At 40.3% G+C, this 18348-nt stretch overlaps 1 protein-coding gene across 4 annotated transcripts in view; it reads left to right on the plus strand.

Annotated features, from left to right (window-relative positions):
• Positions 1–209: 209 nt before the first annotated feature.
• The window catches only part of slc8a1a (solute carrier family 8 member 1a), a 51308-nt gene continuing 33169 nt past the window's right edge, over positions 210–18348 (plus strand). For 2 of the 4 annotated variants that reach the window (XM_064965335.1, XM_064965332.1), the window contains exons 1-2: positions 7059–7327; positions 9636–11481. In XM_064965335.1, the coding sequence (XP_064821407.1) occupies positions 9668–11481 (1814 nt within the window). In that variant the 5' untranslated portion in view covers positions 7059–7327; positions 9636–9667. Of the gene's footprint in view, positions 392–7058; positions 7328–9635; positions 11482–18348 lie in introns of those variants that run through there. The other 2 variants (XM_064965333.1, XM_064965334.1) reach the window with 2 other exon arrangements.

Consider the following 18348-nt stretch of genomic DNA (forward strand, 5'->3'; position numbering starts at 1 on the left):
GGAAAATCACCCTGGAGTGAACCACTTATCCACCACATTCCTCCACTGGTGGATGAGTTCAACATTGTCTAAAAAGTACCCACCATCCAAATACTCCAAACCCTTTATCTCCCATGTGTCGGTGGCGACAAAGAGCTGCCAGATTGCCGGCCTACTCCAGAAGCCCAGAGTGACAGGCTCTATCAGCAGAGTCCTTGTATGGCCATGGATCGGACTGAGGAGGACGATAAGCAGCAGCCAGCCCAGCTATGTGGCCCATGTTTAGAGAGACACCTTGGGACTGGGCATCTGCGGGAACAGTCTGTTTCTGTTAAATTTAGAGTGGTTATCGCACACCGTTCTTCCCGCTAGGCAGTACGTATTTTTCTCAGCTCCATTGGGACTAACAGAGGTGAGTAGAGGGGTTTTTGTTCGGTTGGTCATCTCGTTCATCTATGACAAATTGGAAATGTATTTGTCACCAATGGAGTTTTTTCAAACATGGTGAGATGTTTGGCTTTGTTTTTTTGACTGTGTGAGGTACATGGATGGTTGGACTTCCATGAATGTGGGTCACCTTGGAAAGAATGATGGTGCAGTTGACTAGCAGATGGGGAATCATCATGTGTCATCATAATTCTATGTTTTTGCATGATTTTATTAGTGATATGATAGTCTTGTTTACGGCAGTGAGTATTTCCATTATAATATGGATTATGGGAGATTCAAATATTACATTAGCAAACCATACGATATTGATTTTCAACCCTTGTATCCAATTGATGGCAGAAGCACCTGAACAAAAGTCCTCTACATTCAGTGAGAAATTGGACTTCCAGGCAAAGGGGGTCAGATAAATCTTCATTCAGACTTAATTAACTGGTGCAGCTCATGGAGCGGGGAAGTTAGACCACGAATAATTACAAGAACATAAATAAAAAATACATCCATGACATACATTTTATATGACATTTAAAGAGAGAGTTCTCCCAATTTACAAATGTGTATGTTTGCTCCTTTACCCAGAAATCAGATTATGGACAAGGAGGGCCTGCAATCCACACTTTGGTTTGGTTGAACTTTTCACTGCCACCAACAGCAATGGGACAAGACTGTAACTACCAATTGGATACCATGGAATTGGGGAGAAAAAGGGGTATAAAAATAACTAAAAATAGAAATAAGTGAATATTAGCATTTTCTTACCGAAATGTAAGTTGATGTCCCACAGTTAACATAATTAAAATGGCATGCAGTTAACAGACATACCCGGATGCTACACTATTGTCCTCCCAGTTTTTGATTATCTAACGTAATGCAATGCATGACCATGGCTGAATATATCACTGTGCTGCCTATACTCTGAAACTCGGAGAACATGAATATACAGTCACTGAAAATGTACACAACCCTCGCACAGTCTTCACATTTTGCCACCTTAAATTTAAATCTAAGAAAGGATTAAATTTGATTTTTTTCCCCCTATCGATCTTCACAAGCTACTCAAAATGTTCAAAGTGAAAGACGAATTTTAGATTTGTATTATTTATTATTAAGATGCGTTGACTGCGTATGTCTTCAGATCCCTTTTGGTGGAAGGACCTTTGGCAGCCATTACAGCTGTGAATCATTTTGAATAAAGTTCTACCAACCTTGCACAACTCTTAGGGCAACATAATGGGCATTTGCAAAGTATTCAGATGCCTTTACTTTTCCCACATTTTGTTACATTAGTCCTATTCTAAAATGGATTAAAAACATGTATTAATCCTCATCAATCTACACACAATACCCCATAATGACAATGCGAAAACAGTCTTTAGATTCCTACATTTTTTAAAGTTTTTTATTAAGAAATGCCTTATTTACTTAGGTAAGTATTCAGACCCTTTGCTGTGAGACTCGGAATTGAGCTCATGTGCATTCTGATTTCATTCATCATCCTTGAGATGTTTCTGCAACTTCCTAGGAGTCCACCTGTGGTAAATTCAATTGATTGGACATGATTTGTAAAGGCACTCACCTGTCTATATAAGGTCCCACAGTTTACAGTGCATGTCAGAGCAAAAACCAAGCCATAAGGTTGAAGCATGGTGGTGGCAGTGTTTTTTCAGCATCAGGGAGTTCGAGCCTAGTCAGGACTGAGGGAAAGATGAATGGAGAAAAGTACAGAGAGATCCTTGATGAAAACCTGCTCCAGAGCACTCAGGACCTCAGACAGTATTGTGTGTAGATTGATGAGGGGAAAAAACAATTTAATCTATTTTAAAATCGGAATACTTTCCGAATGCATTGTATATCAATTGATTTTGTTAAAATTGCTCAAGCTCAGTAATTTGGGTGGGAATCATTGATAGACAACAATTTTCAAATCTTGTCTCTGATTTTCAAGGAGATTTCAATCAGGACCGAGACTGGACCATTCAGGAACACCTCTTGGAAAGACATTCTGGTGTGTCTTTGGCATTAACAGTTGTGCTGAAATTGTCCCGCTGAAAATAAAACTCTGTCCCTGTGTTAGGTTTTGAGGAAGACCACGGCCGGTTTTCCTCTAAACTCCCCAGTCCCTGCTGGTGCCAAGCATACCCATAACATGATGCTGCCACCACAATACTTGAAAATACAGAGGATCAACAACGTTGCATTGTATTTTTGTTTTAAAAAAGGAGAAAGAATAGTGTTGAAGCCCATGGGCCTGTTATTATGATTTTTGAGCAGATGGATTATCATTTGACGAATAGTCTGCAGTAACATTTTACAGACACCAGTCCCAAAGTAGTTTAGTGGAACGGCCCATCAATCAATAATTGCATACACAAAAATGGGATGGTGTGGAGAAATGCTATGGGAGTGATTTCTGTTCCCAATCCATACTTGGCCTTACAAATGTGTACACTCTACCGTCCGAACCTAACTTTCATTCAATTAAGCAGCAAACTATCCATGAAAGCTTGCATTCCTACTATATCAATACCTACTTTAGATATATTGTGAATGCTTATCACATCTTTCACTTAGTATGTGTCATACAACAAAGCAAATGACTGTTTAAGGACTAAGGGAGTACAAGCAAAGACTGGCCAAGTGCCTGTAAGCCAAAACAACCCTTTAAGCAAAAATAACTGATATTAAAATCATGAATGACTAACTATCTGTCTGACGTTCAATAAAGTGTGTCCAGTCTGCGTGAGCCAAGAGCAAAAACATGACTGACTCAACTGTGAGTTCACCTCAACTCTCCCTCTCGCTCGATGATGAAGTTATTTGAGGTGAAAGCTTCCCAGCCCTACAATATCCGTCATTAAAACTCCACTGACACAGAATGGAGTCAGGTTCAACTGCAGGCTGTGTCTCTGCCAAGGGACGTGCATCTACATTGTTTCAAAAGGAAACAAATCACACACGGCACATTTGATGAAACTTTGATGGAAGCACTCTCGCCTCTCCCATAAGGTGAAATTCTTTCCAAGTCAAAGCTTCAAATAATGAAAGGTAGTCACTGTGTAACCTAATGTAGTAGGCGTAGAAAGAAGCCTGAGCAGAGGTCCCACTTCCATTTTTCAGGGGAAACGGAAGTTAGGTTGAAAATATTGTATCCCTGAAAACCGAATGTTTGCATTTTCTGGTGACTCTGCATAGGCTAGTGTAGTGCATTTGGAGCAGCATGGGCTAATTCAAAAAGTGACTGTTGCAGCATCATCTGACATATTATTCATATCTGTCAGCTGGTAAACTAGCCTTCTACCGGAGGCCTGGAGATAGAGTGGGCTAACAAGGGGGGACAAAAGATGTCAGAGAGCTCAGCATTGGGTAACTTGACCTGACATGGCATTGCAGTGATTCAAGATTACAAGCAGGAGCAGAAACTCTTTTCTTTAGTGAGTTATAATTGACCTCAGCTTATCTGACAGGCTGGTCTCATAGACTCGACGTAAGATAGTAAATGGAAATTGGGGACATGCAAATTAGTATGATATGTTATGTTTTGTGGGGTTACTTAACACATAGAAACCAAGAACCAAAACTGAAAGGAGGGTGGTTGGTCAGGTGGATAGGTAGGTGTATAATGAGAACATCTAGCAACCCAAGGGTTGTGTGTTTGAATCTCATCATGGACAATTTTAGCTAATTAGCAACTTTGCAACAACTTACTACTTTTTAGCTACTTTTTAACTACTTGGCATGTTATCTAACCCTTTCCCTATCCCTTAAGCTAACTCTTAGAGATATACATCTTTCCCTTTCAAGACAATTTGACAAGTATCTAGATACATGGGCTTCAATACTATACAGGAATGATGCATTTTAGTTTGAAATGATTCAGTGTGATTCAGTTTGATTAGAGGAATAACGCAAATGTCTAGCAACCCAAAGGTTCTGTGTTTGAATCCCATCACGGACAACTTTAGCATTTTAGCTAATTATCAACTTTGCAACTACTTACTACTTTTTAGCTACTTTGCAACTACTTAGCATTTTAGCTAACCCTTCCCATAATCCTAACCTTAACCCTTTATCCAAAATCCTAGGGTGTGAATTTTTCCCTTTCAAGACGATTCGATACGTATCTAAATACACAGTCTCCGATACGATACAGGAACGATAAGTTTTAGTTCGAAACGATTCAGTGCAATTTGGTTTGATTAGAGGAACGAATCGATGCGATTCGGTTCGATGAGATACGATTCGATGCACTAACATTTGTTGCATAAACACATTCATTTTCCATTCCAAATTAAAATCTGCTGTTCATGAGCTGGTCTCTCTGAGATGGATCTGTCTAAGCTGACTTCTGTGTGTGTGTGTGTTGGTGTGCGTGTTGGTGTGTGTGTGTGTGTGTGTGCGTATCAATGGTGTATGTAGGCACCTAAGCTGAGCCATAAGGGAAACTAGGTTTCTACCACCCCACTATCAGTAATCTGAAAGCATCCACTAATGAATTTGTCATTTTTGCAGATTCAAAGTGTTAAGAGCTGTTAAGAGCTAGTAATATATCAATATTTATCTTTAAAAATGAGCTATGATGTAGCCAATGAATATATAGCACAACTTTGGATTTCAACCCTGTCTTATAATTTAACGATTTATACCGTTTGGAAGTTTTGAAGGACTTGGAGCTTCTCTTCTTCTCCTGCTTTGACCATGCAGTGCGGGTAGCAAAAGTGATTGCTGTCTTTGTTATGAAATTATCGAATTTCCCCTGATTGTTTCAAGCAAAATTACCAAACCTATTCCTGATGGTGAACAATGAACAATGTAAATACAATCTAATGTAAGCCCCAATCAGCATACAGTATAGCCTACCTATAACAAGATGAAAGTTGTAGCTTAGGCTGGTAAAACACCACTTTCGAGAGTGCATTTAATCAAAATAACCTACCGAATTACATTGATTGTCACTCAACTAATAAAGCCTAATAATGCGCAAGCCATTTTACAAATATTTGAATGCTGAAGTTAACACGCAGATGTGCCAGATCGAAAATAGACCTACCTCTAGTTGGTCAGCGCATGAAGCTGCGAACAGCACGCAGTTTGAATATAGTTGGGTACTGATATTGCCTGGGGTTGTTTAGCATGCAAAATGACCGGAAAATCAATGACCATCAACATAATTACATGCTTAGTTCGACACTGAAGGAAAGGACACATATTTTTGGAAGGAAGTCTTTTGAGCAACAACCCTAACCTTAACCCCTAACTCCTAGATAATGTTAGTGTTAGCCACCTAACATTAGACACAGAATTTGTAACATATCATACTTATTGCAAATTCTTAACATATTGAATGAATTGCAATTCATAACATATCATACGAAATAGATGAAGGACATCCACAAATTAATACATACCATACCAAATGTAACATACTAATTTGAGTGTCATATTTTTGTTTAGCATCTTACGTCTACCTCTGAGTCCAGGTTGCATTGGGGATTCTCTGTAAATACTCAATGAAATAAATAGCTTGGGATCAGACTCCTGAATTGTCCAAATGGGTAAAAAAAAAAACCTTAGGCCTATATCCTGTCAAACATAACAATATTGCAGTTGGATAAGGATCCTACCATTTTTTTCCCATTTTCGCCTAAAATTATATACCCAAATCTAAAGCTGCTTGTAGCTCAGGCATTGAAGCAAGGATATGCATATTCTTGATACCATTTGAAAGGAAACAAACTTTGAAGTTTGTGGAAATGTGAAATTAATGTAGGAGAATATAACACATTTGATCTGGTAAAAGAAAACACAAAGAAAAAAACAGCTGTTAATATTTTTTTTACCATCAAGTTTGAAATGCAAGAGAAAGGCCATAATGTATCATTCCAGCCCAGGCACAATTTAGATTTTGGCCACTATATGGCAGCAGTGTATGTGCAAAGTTTTAGACTGATCCAATGAACCGTTGCATTTCTGTTCAAAATGTTGTATCAAGACTTCCCAAAATGTGTAATTGGTTGATGAATAACTTTTCAAGTTCATAACTGTGCACTCTCCTCAAACAATAGCATGGTATTATTTCACTGTAATAGCTACTGTAAATTGGACAGTGCAATTAGATTAACAAGAAATTAAGCTTTCTGCCAATATCAGATATGTCTATGTCCTGGGAAAGGTCCTTGTTACTTACAACCTCATGCTAATCGCATTAGCCTACGTTAGCTCAACCGTCCCGTGGGGGATCCACGGATCCATTATGGCTAAACAAAATGGAGCATATCTAGGTTTGCATTAGGCCTAGGTTGCATTAACCTCCAATACTATATTAATATTGTGCCAATAATGTAGTTTCCTCAAGTAAGTGCTTCTAAAATACATGAGATGAAGATACAGTACTGATTTGTTCAAACTTGGTTTTGGATAGATATAATGAAACTAATCCTAAAATAAACTGTTAGAATAAATGCATTATTTTTTCTCAAGACAGCAAATCAAATAATATATGGAAATGAATTCCCCATTGCTTTGCATCAGTATCGAAAAAACATTATTACATCACTTGGGAGATGAGAGCATGTACATTAAAACCAGGATGAGAGAAGAGAGAGAGGGGAGGAGGGGGAGACAGAGCAAGAGAGTGAGAGCAGTCCCGAGGAAGCGCGCGCTGAGAGCCCATGATTGTCTCTAGTCGGCTATCTACAGTGTGGCAGAACATTTCGATTTTTTGGGTACGAAGGGTTTACCTATACAACAATTCAAGATTTATTGACGATGGCGCAACTTACATCATTGTTTTATAAAGGGTTGGAAATTGAGGATTTCTCAAGTACTTCTGTATCCTTTCTTCAAACTCAAATTATTTTTGAGTAGTTTAGAAATTCCGTTCCCCATTACGTGGATTAAAACGGTAGGCTAGCATTCTGGGCAACTACTGTCACTTGAAATGTTACACATTTTTGTAGGCTACTTTATCAGCTAGTTGTCTTTAAATCTTACCTGTAAAGAACATGTTTATTTATTTTATTTTACCTTTATTTTACTAGGCAAGTCAGTTAAGAACAAATTCTTATTTTCAATGAAGGCCTAGGAACAGTGGGTTAACTGCCTGTTCAGGAATGGATGTACTGTACTGTAAATTGCGGACTAGATTGCTGTCAGCTGTCATTTTCTGATACTGTATCTTTGTGATTTCATGTTGCAAATGAGAATCATGTAATTAGGACAAATGTTGCCTTGCCTTTCTCAAAAGAATAACCTATGTAAAGAAAGATAAGACTATGAAAGACATTTTACTATCGCCTGTTTAAGCCAGCCCTAGCCTTCTGGGGGCCCTAAGCAATATTGGGTTGGGGTGCCCCTACTTTGGGCAAACATTTTATTGACTCACCTCTTGATGGTGGAGATAACATTTTTTGTTTTTAAGTTCATTTCCTGCAATTCTACACATTTTGTCATGGGGGTAAATAAAATATTTCAGTTTTAAAGCAAGTTCTCTGCAATTCTACACATTTTACCATGGGGCAAAGAGAAAACTTTGCCGTTTTACACCAAATTTCCTGCAATTTTACACATTCTGTAATGACTTTGCAATGTTAGTATTATATCTGAGGGAGAATGACTAACAAAGTCAATGTGGCCCCCATGAATGTCAGAGCCCCTGGACACATGCCCTGTGTGCCCAGTCGGGATTCGGCATGATTACTATAAGTTTGGATGTCTGGCTAGACTAACTGCCAATCTAAAAATATTTTGCTGACATGGCTAATTGAGTGACTGTCAGTGACTGACATAACAAGAGAAAAACTGCTGATGCACCACCAAATTTCGAAATTGCACCTGGTGTATTCTACTGTTCTTACTCTCAATAGTAAGTTAGACCCCAACTGAGTAACAAAAACATATATAATATGTCAATCAGAACTAGATGTTGAATTGGTTTGGATCCTCGAGCCTACTCGGGGAAAAATCTGACAATGTCTCCTTGACCAAGGCACTTAACCCTAATTTGGCAGTGTGTCAAGAGGACAATGTAAGAGAAATGTAATCATTGGTGCCATTTTTCCATCTAAACCAGTTATTCAAATGATACAATGCAGGTGATCACTCTCTAAGTAACACACACACACACATACACACACACACTCAAATCAAATTTATTTATATAGCCCTTCGTACATCAGATGATATCTCAAAGTGCTGTACAGAAACCCAGCCTAAAACCCCAAACAGCAAGCAATGCAGGTGTAGAAGCACGGTGGCTAGGAAAAACTCCCCAGAAAGGCCAAAACCTAGGAAGAAACCTAGAGAGGAACCAGGCTATGTGGGGTGGCCAGTCGTCTTCTGGCTGTGCCGGGTGGAGATTATAACAGAACATGGCCAAAATGTTCATAAATGACCAGCATGGTCAATAATAATAAGGCAGAACAGTTGAAACTGGAGCAGCAGCACGGCCAGGTGGACCAGGGACAGCAAGGAGTCATCATGTCAGGTAGTCCTGGGGCATGGTCCTAGGGCTCAGGTCCTCCGAGAGAGAGAAAGAAAGAGAGAATTAGAGAGAGCACATGTGGGGTGGCCAGTCCACTTCTGGCTGTGCCGGGTGGAGATTATAACAGAACATGGCCAAGATGTTCAAATGTTCATAAATGACCAGCATGGTTGAATAATAATAAGGCAGAACAGTTGAAACTGGTGCACCAGCACGGCCAGGTGGACTGGGGACAGCAAGGAGTCATCACACACACACACACACACACACACACACACACACACACACACACACACACACACACACACACACACACACACACACACACACACACACACACACACACACACACACACACACACACACACACACACAGAGAGAGAAGTGTGTGGTACACTTGTGTGGTTGTCTGGTTAAACCAGTGTTATTTTCTTGATATTATTTAGGAAGTGTTTCCCCAACCAGGTTAGCCAGATCCCCCTCCTAACCTGGTAGCTAGCCCAGAGAACACCTGAAGCACCCCCACATCTGACAGAGAGACCTTTCCTAAAATAATTAAGCTTCAATACTGAATGTGTGATGTGTGCATTGGAGGCGGCTTTGGGGGATGTTGCTTTATATCTACTGTAACTTAGGGAAACACTGGAGTTTGGAATATTGTCATTTGTAATTTTTCAAATTTGTACAGTTTTTGGTAGTTCTGTTCTCATTGATCCCTTTTTTTGCATAGGAAGAGTTGGCGCATAACACCTCGTCAGAATCATGGGTCAAACTGGGACATCATCTTTCCTCTTCTGCACTCTTCAACTCACAGTGTTGTTGGCAGTTTTTTCATCTGAAATTACATTTGTTACAGCGGTGAATTCAAACCCAAGCCTCGGAACAAACTCTTCCATTGGCAACCAGACTAACAAGAAGTGTGATTCAGTGGGTACTGAATGCAAAGTGGGTGTCATTCTGCCCATATGGTTACCAGAGAACCCATCCTTTGGAGATAAACTGGCAAGAGCCACAGTTTACTTTGTGGCCTTGTTTTACATGTTCCTGGGGGTCTCTATCATTGCGGATCGCTTCATGGCATCCATCGAGGTAATTACATCACAAGAGAGGGAGATCACCATCAAGAAACCAAATGGTGAAAAAGTGACAACCACTGTGCATGTATGGAACGAGACAGTGTCCAACCTGACCCTTATGGCCCTGGGTTCCTCCGCCCCGGAGATCCTACTGTCCGTCGTTGAGGTGTGCGGTCACAACTTTGACGCAGGTGATCTGGGCCCGAACACCATCGTTGGTAGTGCTGCCTTCAACATGTTCGTTATCATTGGACTCTGTGTTTCTGTCATTCCCGATGGAGAGCACCGGAAAGTCAAACATTTGAGAGTATTTTTTGTTACCGCCACCTGGAGTATATTCGCGTACACCTGGCTTTATCTCATCTTGGCTGTCATCTCACCGGGCATCGTACAGGTGTGGGAGGGCCTTGTCACACTGTTTTTTTTCCCGTTGTGTGTAGGGATGGCTTACGTTGCGGATCGCAGACTTCTTGTCTATAAGTACATGTACAAGCGCTACCGCGCAGGGAAGCGGAGGGGGGTGATCATTGAGACGGAAGGGGAGGCTCAACTTCCTTCAAAGATGGACATTGAAATGGATGGGAAAATGCTCAACTCAGAGTGCTTCATGGACGTAGCGATGGGTTTTGATGAGAAGGACCTGGATGAGGAGGAGGCCAGGAAGGAAATGGCCCGGATCCTGAAGGAACTGAAGCAGAAGCATCCAGAGAAGGAGACGGAGCAGCTGATAGAACTCGCCAACTACCAGGTATTGACACAGCAGCAAAAGAGTCGCGCCTTCTACCGATGCCAGGCTACCAGGATCATGACGGGAGCAGGGAATGTACTGAAGAAGCATGCAGCAGACCAAGCCAGGAAAGCTGTTGGTGCGTACGAGATCCGCTCCGAAGTTTCGGAGAATGACTTTTCGTCAAAGATCTTCTTTGACCCCTGTACATACCAGTGCTTGGAGAACTGTGGTACAGTGGCCTTGAATGTAGTACGCCTTGGTGGGGACTTGACTAACACTGTTTCAGTGGAATACCGTACCGAAGACGGCACAGCCAATGCCGGCTCGGACTACCAGTTCACTGAGGGCGTTGTGGTGTTCAAACCTGGTGAGACTGAGAAGGAGATCCGGATAGACATCATTGACGATGACATCTTTGAGGAGGATGAGCATTTTCTGGTCCACCTTAGCAATGTGAAGGTCATATCCGAGGGCACTGGCTATGGACAACCAAGGGCTAATCACTTGGACACGTTGGCGGGCCTTGGCCTGCCCTGTTCAGCCACTGTGACTATCTTTGATGATGACCATGCCGGGATCTTTACTTTTGAAGAACCGGTAATGACCGTGAGCGAGAGTATCGGCATGATGGAAGTAAAGGTTCTTCGTACCTCAGGAGCACGGGGACTAGTGGTCGTACCCTACAAGACCATTGAGGGTACAGCAAAAGGAGGGGGAGAAGACTTTGAAGATATGCACGGAGCGCTGGAATTCCAGAACGATGAGATCTTGTAAGTTACATACTTACTTTTAACGTTGTCATGTTTGTATTGTTGTCATGTAAATGAGGTGAGGCCCACAGCACATTGACGTTCAATTTGGACACATTTTATGTCTAAGTTATGCCAATGTCCCTGTTTCTAGTTTGTCCCACAGAAGCAGCTTTCTGTCTCAAAAAGAAAATAGTTGTATTGTTATCGACTAGCACTAAGAGACTTTCCACTGGGCACAAACATCAACTGATTTTTAAAATTTACACTTGGTTTAGTTGTCAGCTAATGTGAATTTAATGTGAAATCAACAAACAAAAAATGTCATCATGTCATTGGATTTGGGTTCAAAGTTCGATAAAAAAATATGAAATTCCCATAAGTTGATGACTTTTTGCAAATCCAATCAGTTTTCCACATTGATTCAACATCGTTTTTTTTTGTTTATGACATGTAAACAAAGTTAATTCAACCAGTTTTTGCACAGTGGGTTGTACTTTGTATGGCCTGTTGACCTCGTCATTAGTATCCATTCATCTCAATGTGCTGTCCATTCCTATTGTTGTTTTAATCTATTGTCTTAGGTTACATTTTCTCAGGGGATGTAAGTGTGTCTGGGGTTCAGGAAGGAATCCTGTCTTAAGTTTCTATCTGTCCACTGTACTTCATCCTTTATGCTTCACTGTCTTGTGTTCTTTTTCTCTCAGCTTTGCCCTCACTGCCCCTCTTGTTTTAATCCTTTATGTGAGCATTCAATTGACTGCCTGACTAGCACCTGTCTACAAATCTACCAATTAGTGTTTTGCATACCGTATGTAGAGATACTGTGGACTGTAATAGTATTGCAGAACTGGCTTTATTTTAGTTCAGTTAAATGGGTTTTTCTGCAATTTCTCCTCCACTTTCGATCAACAGCAGTTGGATATTTTATGACTTACAGTGCTTCATCGTAGAACATACTGAACAATTGAGAGTATTCAAGTGTACCAAATACCGTGGTGTATCTCACTGAAGACGGGACTTGATGACTCACTGGTGCTGGAAAAAAAAGAGAGAAAACACATCAAGAAATCATCATTGTGATGCTAATGATAATGATACATTAGCATGTAGCATGAATAGATTAGGTATGGAATATGTTGGAGCCCAGAGGCAGCAGCTGTTCTTTGGCTGTTTATTTTGTGTATGCGATGTAAAAACACTGGAATACCTTCCTGATAAAGATAAAACAAATATATAAACACTAACAGGTGTATCAAAATATGTAATGGACTCTAAACAGTTGGCAAACGGTTACTATTTATGAACAACTACTAAACTCATTTTACTACGTTATAGGTTCCAGAGAGATACGAGTAGAGAGTCATGAACATGAAACAGTAGGACTCCTACATGTTCACTCCACATGTAGTTTACATACTAGCTAAAAATCATTTGGATCTTGAATTGCTCCGCAGTCTATCCTGTTTTATTTAAACTCAAAACAAACTCCTCAAAACAAACGACCGCCGAGTGCCGCCCGAACAGGGAGTGGGGCCACCTTCGGTGTAAGTCGTGACAAATGCAGCTGCCATCGATACAGATTTTCCATATCAGTGTGTCCATCATTTATAGGAACCCACCAGAATAGAATGTAAGGCCTTTTTCCTTTTTCAATGGGAAATCCAGCAACACTTTTATCACTCCCCTCTTCAAACTGGAACTCCCGTAAATGATATACTGGTATAGTCAGGTATACTGTACATAACTAAAATAGCAGTTGGGCCAGACATTTTCCATGGATTGTGGGGTGGGGGATATAATGACAACACATGTATTCCATAGAGGATAATCATTGCCAGTTTGAGGATAGCACCAAATGGAAAAGGCCCTGTGCTTGTTTTAAGTTTTAAGACATCCACACATTTATACAGAGGCTCACGGATTGCTTTGAAGTGAGCAGTGTAAATCTCCTCAGCAAGCTTTGCATAGAGAAGCAGCACCATATATAGACAAGGCAGCAGCCTCTGTTGGGAAGTCGGTTCTTAAGTTATCATTTGGAAAATGTATTAACATTGGCATTGACACATTTGAGAGAATGCAGTTGCAAGTTATTTCCAAATCTATTTTAAGATGCGTGCAATGTCCGTTGGAATGTAAACATTTATTTATGTTTCTGCGCATATCATTCACTTATGCTACAGACAGAATATGATTGATAGTAATTCAATTTTTTACTGAAGCAAGAGGCCTGGTTACTCTCAACCATGCTGTATCCAGGTAAGGGGAGTTGATTAGTCAAAGATGGTCTAGTTATATCGTTACAAGAAGTTACACGGTCAGGACCATGTTCTTTTGTTTTGCTAGTAGGAACAAGTGTTAGTTGTTGTGATGATATTGGTAGACATTAATGTGTACTAAGGGCTTCACTTCTGACTGAGCCAGTATAGGTGTTAAAGAATCAGCACCAGGTACTCCGCCAAGGACCTTTCAGCCACCTTTGAAATATCAAACTAACAATGTTCTACAAAGTACCCATTTCAGTTCAATTTCTACTGGATCTATTCTCAAAAAAATGTGGTTTGGTCCACTGTAAACTATACTGAATGATGACTATGCTGTAAATGTCCTTTTACATCACAATTTATTATAGCCAGAATGTGTCCTTTGTGTCCTACTGTCCTTATCAGACAAGATCATATCTGCTGCCCTCAACCGTAGAGAATGATGGTTCAACCATGCCTTTTTTTTGTTTTGACAAGACCCACCCTCTGGTAATGTAGATATTATTAACTTTGCTGCCTACATGTAGAGAAATTAATGACTTTGCTTTGACTACACACATTGACAAGCATGAAACTTGACAGGGGGTTACTTTGGGCTTTAGGAGGAGGTACTATTTTAAACAACTAATTAAATCGTTGTTTTTTTTTGCCTATGCTAATTTTGCCCTCTCGTCTCTGGCCTGCTCTCGCATGAGGACAGACCTCGTGCTCCTCCTCAGACCACTGTCATGATCCAGGGCTAGCGTAGCTGCCCCCGCGGTTCAGTGGCGGCTCTGGCCTGTGGATCACATGGCTGGGGGAGTGACGTGTTCCCTTGGGCTGCATGACAGCGGGGCTGTCACCACCGCTTCATCAGACAAGCAACAGACAGAGGCAGGAGACCAAGGCACTTTGGACCATAGAGAAGCAAGAAGACCAAGGGTTCAAATCATGTTTGAAATCTTTCAAATGACTCCAAGCTGTGCTTGATTGAGCTTGCCTGGTGCAGGCTCAATCAAATGCTTAAAGTATTTGAACGATATCAAATACTGTGCAAACCCAGGCCTATCCAAACCCAACCCCCTCAACCTCTGTCTATATACACCTCACGTTTTCCCTTGCAGCCTTTGGATGTTTTTGAGGGGGTTGGTCAGTGCAGTGCAATGTCCCAATTTCTGGGGAGCACTTCAGGGGTGATGGACATATTTGTGTCTTTGTTTTCTGCAGGCAAAAGAGGGCCCTGTTGCCTGAAATGTTTGTTAAGCTTTCTACATGGCTGAAAAAATGTTTTTCAGGCCTCTAATTGGCTGAGACACAGAGACTGGGAGCAGATAATAGCAGACGTGTTACTTACAAAGCACAGTTTGATCAGTCACTATGGCCATCTCGTCTGTGCTGACGGATTCTCTTAGCGTTGTATCCGATTGTATACTTGGTGCAAAGACCGATCACACTTACGACCTTGGCTGCTGCTCAAGTAAGCACATCAATGAAGATGCCATGAAATAAACATACCATATCATAGCAAAATACATTTATTTTCATGGAAAGACACTCAATATAGGACACACATGCCCGATAGTCAGAAACAGCATTGTTACACTCTGCATCTCAGCCCCTTAGGAACACTCGGCTGCCTCTCTATCAAGTTACATATTTGTACACACAAGATTACAGTCTATAGGTTATGAATAGCTGTAAGAAAAACTGTGACAAGTGACAAATTGTAGAATTATTTTGACATTTTTGGTAGCTTTGCTGATGTAATACCGTAGGACTTCTTCCCACCCCAAGAGGGATACTTAACATTATGTACACTGCACATAGGGGAACCCATATCTCTTTGTAAATCAATTTAAATTCTGAGACCGCATGAACGCAAATCACATTTTCCATGCTTTAACAGGGAGGAATAAAGGACAAGGAAAACCTTTCAGTAGGCTGCATTGTATATTTTGTGACGGAAGCAGCCATTAGCATTACAAACTGCCTATCTTTGTGAAGCCATCTTTGGTGTGGTAATTTGAATTGGATGATTTACAAAGAGGAAATAGCTTATTGGGGCATTTAAGATGGTAAAATGTAACTACAAAATGTATTCAAAATCTTGGAATATGGTTTTCAAGCCTCCTGTTCGGCATCTTTCGTACTCCTGCTTCCAGCCCTATGCATGATAGCAAACATATAAAAAACATCTGTTATGTAAATTACTTTACAGACATAGTGTACATTTTTTTCAGTCTGCAAGAAAATATACTACCTAGTATTACATAGATATCAACAGAATAATGGGCGGCAGGAAGCCTAGAGGTTAGAACTTTGGGCCAATAACCTATAGGTAGCTAGTTTGAATCCCAGAGCCGGCAAGTGAAAAATCGGTCAGCATTTTTCATAATGAATCTTGTTCTAGAGGCAGCTCTGCAGAGTGGTCACTAGTTGGCAAAGTCACAACATCTGATTCTAATACTAACCACACTGCTAACCCTAACCCTTAACATTACATGAAGACCAAAGAGCAAATATTTGTTGTCATTAATTTGTACATTAGTCCCAATTTTGACTTTACCGCTGGCAGAAATCGCAGAAATCTCTCAGATTTGCATCCAGGGTAAGATTCATGACAATAAATGTCAACCTGCAGAAAAATCTGTCAATATGCCATTGAGCAAGGCACTTAACCCTAATTGCTTGATGGTTACCGTTGATAATGGCAGACGCTGGCCATGACACCACTCTCGGAGGTGTTACTCAGCTGGAGTTAAGATATGCACATTTTTTATTTTGCCATCATTTTACCAGGTAAAAAAAAAACACATTTCAATTCACACATGCTTATTAATACACGTGTACATGTGTGAAATAGGGCAAATAAGCATCCACCAAATTATTATTATTATTATTATTATTATTTTATAAGCCTCCCTCACTTTATGAGCAGTCTGTCTTCTTACTTACCGCAGTCTTCACGTTCACAAAATCTGCAAATGATTTCAAGACCACTGGCATAAGGATCTTATAGCAGGGCCAGAAATAGAAAATTAATGTGAGGCAGGAAAAACAAATTATATTCATGGTAGGGAAGGCAACTTATTGTTCTGCCAGCTCTTTTAGGCACCAAAAGAAAATGACTCCTGACAGAATCCAATGAGAGACAGACTGTAGCCTACTTTCTGCATGGAAGTATGATGTACTACTGTATGTGGTTGGAAGGTTATAATTGAGTCGGTCGCGAAAGAGGTGGTTAATAGAGTTCTTTCATTAGGGAGTTTTCCTCCTCGGGTACAGTGACTGATAGAGTGGAGTCGCTGAGTCAGGTCTTGTACAGTATTCTCCTCTAGTTAATCACAGATACTGCCGGTCCAGCTGGAGGGCTTGAATGTAAAGGCTAAGCTTAAGTGTACTGGGACTGCTACTCTGTTGTCGCCCTCAGTCTCCTTTTGTGTGGATGGGTCTGGAGACTAGACTGTTACAGGTTGGTGTTAACTTTTTCCCTGTTAGAATTCTCCATAACAGGGTCTGATAACCTGGGAAGACCCAAATACACTGAAAGCAGAGCCAGGTAAAACCAGGGTTCCTAATCTGATGTATGTGGCTCTTTGGAGGTTTTCCTCTGTCACCTCTTGGTGTGTCATATCTATTAAAGCCAGAAATGCATGGATGTGTACGAAAGCATCAGATCTTTAACTATTTAAAAAAAAAGTGTTATTTCCCCTAAGAACCAGACCAAACACAGAAGGTGGGTTGCATCAACATGGTTTACATTTATCTAGGATTAGAGCTAATCTAGGTTTTGTAAATCTAGATTCATAATTAATCAGATATGTGTTGCACCACTTAATTTTAAATCTGGATCAGTAGATCTAAGTTTTAAACTATGATTAGTGACATGTTACACAAATATAAGAGGTATTTTGTGAGTTGAAACGAAGTAGCTAGCTGATTTGACAAATGAGGCCACAAAGTTGCTGTTCCATGATAAAATAATAACAATGTAACGTTAGAACAACTGCAACTCCATCGTGAAAGGTCATCATGGGTTGGTTGATTTTAAATAAAATCTGTTTTTTTGCCAGTTCTAGACAGGAAACTCATTTGTTAGCTAACGGTACAATAGTTTATAAACCAAGCTAGATAGCATAAAATATGATTTATTATTGTCATTATTTAACATTATTTTGCCATTTATTATTTGTCCGTTAGCCACCTGATCATGGCATTTAAAAAGTTCTAATCTCTCCACTTATGACAAGAAACTATTGTCGGACCTGATAGAGGCCTATAAACCAGTTACACTGTTAGAGCTGAGGTGGTGTGCAATTGTAGGTAGACCACTTTATGCAACTCACCCTGCACTATCAGCTCCAATGTAAATAACGTGAGTAAGTCTACCTCCGATAAGCTTCCCAGTAAAGCATTAAAAACAATCAAGCAATGCAAAAATGTGCTACAAATAGCCCATATTAACATATGTAGCCTAAGAAACAAGGTTCATGAAGTCAATAACTTGCTTGTAACATTTTTTTGTGAAGAATCAACAACAAGTGGGACACAATCATAAAGTGGAGCGACATTTATTGGATATTTCAAACTTTTTTAACAAATCAAAAGCTGAAAAATTGGGCGTGCAAAATTATTCAGCCCCCTT

Source organism: Oncorhynchus masou, chromosome 5 (genome assembly GCF_036934945.1).
Source record: "Oncorhynchus masou masou isolate Uvic2021 chromosome 5, UVic_Omas_1.1, whole genome shotgun sequence".
NCBI lineage: Eukaryota > Metazoa > Chordata > Actinopteri > Salmoniformes > Salmonidae > Oncorhynchus > Oncorhynchus masou.